General features: G+C 45.3%; 1 protein-coding gene across 1 annotated transcript; it reads right to left on the bottom strand.

The window, feature by feature from the left end:
- Positions 1 to 2,226: 2,226 nt before the first annotated feature.
- On the bottom strand, positions 2,227 to 4,568 carry LOC119354286 (WAT1-related protein At5g64700-like). The gene is made up of 7 exons (XM_037621004.1): positions 4,387 to 4,568; positions 4,218 to 4,280; positions 3,742 to 3,858; positions 3,247 to 3,502; positions 3,004 to 3,159; positions 2,765 to 2,916; positions 2,227 to 2,645 (listed from the first exon to the last, which is right to left on the bottom strand). The coding sequence occupies exons 1-7, from the start codon at positions 4,566 to 4,568 to the stop codon at positions 2,477 to 2,479; spliced, it is 1,095 nt and encodes a 364-aa protein (XP_037476901.1). The 3' UTR covers positions 2,227 to 2,476.
- Between the last annotated feature and the right edge of the window lie 1,193 nt (positions 4,569 to 5,761).

Raw genomic sequence — 5,761 nt, 5'->3', positions numbered from 1 at the left:
GATGTACATTATTATTCTTCTTACCATCCATTTTTTAGGAAGGTATGGGTCCAGAGCTCGAAACCCGATCCAATGGGCTTAAGTCTTAAGAAACTCCAGTGCATACTTAACATAGAGCAGCCTATGGACAATGATTGCTTCAACACCGCCATGCGTATACTGGCATGTGACGAGGGAGTATTGTTCACAGACTCTCCTATACACTACGTGGATCTAAGATTTTGTGTAAGTTATTGTAACTCTTCATTCTATGTGTCACTAGTATCAACATGTTGAAACAGTATTTTTTTACTTAGTCCATGATGCTAGAGTCAACACGAGGTTAGAAGTTTTGCGAGAAGGAAACTATCTAGACGTTGGCAACATTATTTGATAGCTGGTCTGGGATGGACAACGACATCTCATCATGCAACATGGTAAGTAAAGTATTATGTCCATTGTTACCATGGTTTATTGTTGTTTCTAATAGCTCCACTTGTAGATTTATCTTCCCTATGCATCTATCGGCCGATTCATCTTGTACGTCATCGATAAAGAGGCACGTCGTCTATATATTATGGATCATATTCAAACATCACAATCGTCAAAGGATAAAAAATTGAGGCATGCACTGAAGTTAAAAAGTTTTGCAAGGAATTTCAAAGAAGCACTCGAAATAAAGCTGCCTGGTTGAAATTCTAATATATCTAAATGGCAACGTTTATTTCCGTTCGGTATTCCAATGAGTATAGAGGGGTAATGAATTCACAACAAAAACATTTATTTTTTTATCACTATATTCTTTATATTATTAATTTAAAGTTTTGCAGGAATGTGTCTAGCTATTTTGTTTTTCATTTTATGCTCTGGTGGAACAGTAAAGAATTGGTCAAGCCGGTTTGCGCGGTGAGTATTGTCCGTTATATGTTTTAAGACCTTCGGCGTGAAATTTTCATACTTACTACATGTTTGTGCAGGATATGTATGAGTTGAGGAAACAATTTTTATTATACTTGTTAAAACATCCTGGGAATGAAGCTAAATAAAACTTTCCTGATATTGTGAAAGAATTTCTTAAGCGCATCATCTAGATATTAATAGTTTTGTAATAGATGTTTAGTTGAAACATCGCTCAGTTTGTTACATGGACATGTCGTTAATTTTTCTTTATGATATCAATTTGCATTGTAAAAATGGACTTTTAAATAATTGGTCTGTATTATATTGTTTGTACATGTGGAATTTAACATGTAACTTTTGCAACCTATTTTAAGATCTTGTGGCAACGCACGAGCATTCTACTAGTATACGTAGCGATCTGCTGGAGGCTGGTATTAAAACGGAATGGAGATGGGATGGTGATGAAGATGATGATCCAGATGAAGACGGGTGCGGCTTCAGCCGGGACAGGTGCGTCGGCCATGACGGCGGAGGTGGGAGCGCGACGATTTTGGGAGAGAAAAGAGTGGCATGGAGATGGTGGGGCTAGGGAAAGACAGGCGGAGGACACGGCCTAGACAAGGAAACAGGCATGGACATGCGCGCGCGGTCGCGGGCACGCCACCCGCACACGGGGTAGCTGCTGGCAGACAGACACTTGCATTCGATCGGCGTTGGCCGACCGTGCAACAGTGCAAGCCACACGCCGACGCGCCCGCGATCTTGAGCGGCAGCTTCGCGTGGCTCGCGCGACTGCATCGGCCAGCCGGCTCACGCAACGCTGCCGACCTTCTGGATCGCCCTTGGCCCTTTTGATCCGACGTGTAACCGACTGACATGACATGCACGAGTCCCTTCTACACGACATGGGAAACGTTCCACTGAGATGAGATGCAGTTCCTAATTCCAACTCAGGATCCGATTAATCAATCAATCAACAGTGGGCGACTTGTTCCACGGCAGGGCTCATCGTGATTCGTGAAACCACGACAATGTGGTCGCCGTACATCCGTACTGGCATGTGAGAGCTTCTTAATTCTTTCCTTCTGCAAATATATATATATTACTCCTCCTATGTGCTCCACTTACTTGCACTGATCTGGAGCTGACTTGCTGCTTGTTTGTTTACGCAAGATATTGTCAATCCTAACCAGTCATCAGTAGCCACTGTAGTACGTAACATATTTCGCCGTCAGGACTTTGGCCATCATGGACATGGTGACAAACACACGGCAGTGACCCAAAAAGCAACGGCACCTGATCTGATGCCCGTAAAATAGTGCGTGCTGAAGCCACCCACATAGGAGCTCACTAAAAGCATCTGAAACTTGTTTTATTAATTCGGTACATACAACATCAACGGGAGACGTCTGGTACTAGCTACTTGAAAGGAAACCATCAGGCAGAAAGTGGGTACAGCAATGGCGCACTGCCCATCTTATCGTCCTGGCCTGCCGCCAGTTCACGGTGCATGCGTTGCATTCCAACACAGTCTGGAACCAGTAGTATGTCCTGACACAATCTTTTCTGTCCCATCGCCGATCACTGCTTGCTTGGCTCAGACCTTTGCCGCCGCATCATCCGGCACTCGGGCCTGCTCCTTGTCTTGCAGCTCCTGGGCAGGTTTACCGCCACCCATCTTGTTCGTGTCGTCGTCTTTTCTCTCCATGTTTTTCCCCCACAGTACGTTGTACAGGCCTCCAATCAGTAGTATCCCAGCAATTATACTGCTCAGGAAAAAATAATAGTACAAAGATTCAGCTTACATATAATAGTAGAGACGTAGAGTAGAGTTTAGTTGCACATTTATGAAGTCTCATGAGTAATTCTGGGCGCACGCACGTACCTTCCTAGGCTAACTGCCTCTCCTAAAACGAACGAAGATATGATGATTGTGAAGATCAGAGTGAGCGGCATGGACATGGCGAGGAACACCGGCCCCCTCTTGGCGATCGTCCACATTTGCATGTAGTACGAAAGCGCGGTCACGATCACGCCCTGCATGTTTTTATCCCATGGAGAAGCAAATCAACTTCCAGTAACTAATATGCAAATGAACATTGTTTTTGAGGCTCGGTTACGTACGCTGTAGATGATAGCGGCGAGACTAATATTCCAGCCGATCTTCCACTTGGAGAAATCCCTCTCGGCTGCGACAGCCACCACGAAGGCCTGGACCGACGCGCATGAGATCTGCAGTGTGGTATTCATAAGCTTGGAAGTGTCCTCTATCAGTGGCCCCTGCACAAAAACCATCAACAAGTTGCAGCACGTCAGGGTCTGAAGCTCTGGAAAATGAACCTGAATTTTGAGTGTATGCATATTCACCTGAAGCACAGTCCACAAGCCTGCTAAAATGTTGGAGAGTGTCATGAGGAAAATCCCAAATACCCACTGGTTCTTGGAGTAGGTTCCTGATCCGGAGGAGCTGTTGCTGCTGCCGTGCTGGAAGAGCCGGTGATGGTTGAAAGATCTGAACATTGGCCCCTCGTAGAAGGCCAGCACCGTGACGCCGGCGACGCAGCAGAGAATGCCTGCCACTTTTAGGTTGCCATGGAGCTTCTTCAGCTTCATAGACTCCATCCTGTCACATCACAGGGAATTTGTTCTTAGGGAAAGGAAAGTAACCGACATTGCAGCTTTTCCGCCCACACTTATTAAGTGCATGTTCTGAACTCTGTTACGTGTAGATCGTTCGGTTTTTGATTTGGTAAGCCAACAGAGAATGCATGTACTGGTTGATTTTGATGGCAAAAAAACACGAATGCTTCTTACAGGACAAGTATCGAGCAGAGGTCAGAATAGAAATAACACTTGAATTACCCAATTATGACCGCTAAGATGAAGGTAACCACCGGTTGAACATTGTACAACGCCGACGATGATGTCGCGGACGCATAGTTGAGACCAAGGTTAAATAAGACGCCACATGCGGTTACCCTGGGAACAAGAAAAGGTCAGGAATTAGACCAGGTAAGATAAGTAAGTCATTTATAATCCGAAAGTTGCAAGTTTTTAAGCGGCTTCAGGGAGAGCATAAGCAAGATGCACAAATTCTGGATATCCAGTGCAATACATGCACGCTGGAAGATCTCAAAGCACACGATCGGACACTTGATTGTGAAGTGTGTGCCCATATTTATATTGAAAGGTACACAAAGCTTGATTATTATTCTCCACACAGGAGACTATTGGGCAACTAGGCCATAGAGCCTGCATGCATTAGCTTTCTTTCTGAAACAAAACAACAAACTCGTGCATGAACTATGTGCCACTCACGCTAGAACAACTTAACATACCCATACAAGGCGTGCACGAACATCTTCCCTGCAATCTTCAACGTCACAGGTTTAGTCTTTTGCCTGCGCAATAAGAGAATCATGGTGCAGTAAGTATAAGTTATAAAACAGCGAGCCGGACAAGCAACAGACTGACATCGATCAAGGCGGTGTCAAACGAGAATCTCACCTCTCCAGAGCAAAAGCGATAGGGATGAGCACGAGCGCGGCGGTGGTATGACGGTAGAAGACGAAGACGAAGGGGTTCATGCCCTGATCCAGCGCAATCTTGCTCATGATGTGCATGCCGGAGTACATGACCCTGATGAGAACCACCGCGCCGTAAGCCTTGGCGCCGCCGGCACCACCCATCCTGATTTTGCTAGTATATTTCTGCAGCTAGCTCTGTGAAGGTATTAGCAGCAGAGACCTGTGCAGCCCTATATATACATTGCCAAAGGCGCCAGCGCAACAACCTAGTAAGAGCATATGCCCTTGCTCCTGTGTCTGTGTGCACCCCGGAGTGACACGGATAATCGACCCCAGGTACGCAGCTAGCTAGCTAGTGCACCATTGCCTAATCAGTGATGCATGCGCCAATGGGGCGAGAAGAAAGCGGATGGAAAATGCTGGACGAGTCGTGCGAGCAGAGCAGAGCGGAGGACACTTGGTGTGGGGTGATCTGAGCATCCACTCATGGAAATGGAAAAGATGACAGGGCAGTGATCTGAGTCGATCCCAACTAATTATTTAATTGTGTAGATTAGTGGCTCAGCTGTTACCATTTGGAGTCACAAGGCTCTCTTCTTGTGGAAAACGCAGAGGTTGCATGTAAGAAACCGGGCGCATATTATGCAGACATACACACATGACCGAAAGGGGACAGGGGAATTAGTGACTGATGGGGCAAGCAAGCTGCCATGTAGAAAGCATGTGGAGATACACAAGGCAGGTGCATCGTGGTGTGCTGCTTCTGAATGTTCAAAGTGTGCACCAGGTCTGATTAATTGGATATCGTTTTGAGCATGAGAATTCCTTCACGCTGGATGTGTATGCCTGTTAGGTAACCCCATCTTTACCTCTGAAATGCAAAGTTTTTTGCACGGCTCGCGGCGGCTAACATATGCTGGATAACAGGTTCTTGTTGAGACAAATGCAAAGTTTTTGCACGTACGGCTCGCTGCGACACAGTACATTGCCTTTTCAAACTATACTGGGTTCCAACAATAGAGGCAATAACGTGTTTTGCTCACAACGCGCCGGCGGTAGATGCAGAAGAAAGGAAGTGTTTATTTCTTCAAGGACTTGCTAATAATTTATTATTCTTTTTAAGGAAGTTCTTATAGGGCTGGTTTTATCTAATATATGGCATTTGGCCTTTTCGTAAAAAAGACACCTTGTAAACGTAAACCAAGGTTATAGGAAAATCAGCAACATATAATACAAAATTGGGTGTGTCTAGGGCACATCTAGATGTGCCCTAGTTATTGTACATCTAAGTGAGTGAATCAAGCACAAAGAGGAAAAGAAAAAAAAAAGAAGAAAATATCCACACGAATCTCGAT

The sequence above is a fragment of the Triticum dicoccoides genome, chromosome 2A (assembly GCF_002162155.2).
Source record: "Triticum dicoccoides isolate Atlit2015 ecotype Zavitan chromosome 2A, WEW_v2.0, whole genome shotgun sequence".
Lineage (NCBI taxonomy): Eukaryota > Viridiplantae > Streptophyta > Magnoliopsida > Poales > Poaceae > Triticum > Triticum dicoccoides.
This window is presented reverse-complemented; position numbering and strand designations above follow the sequence as displayed.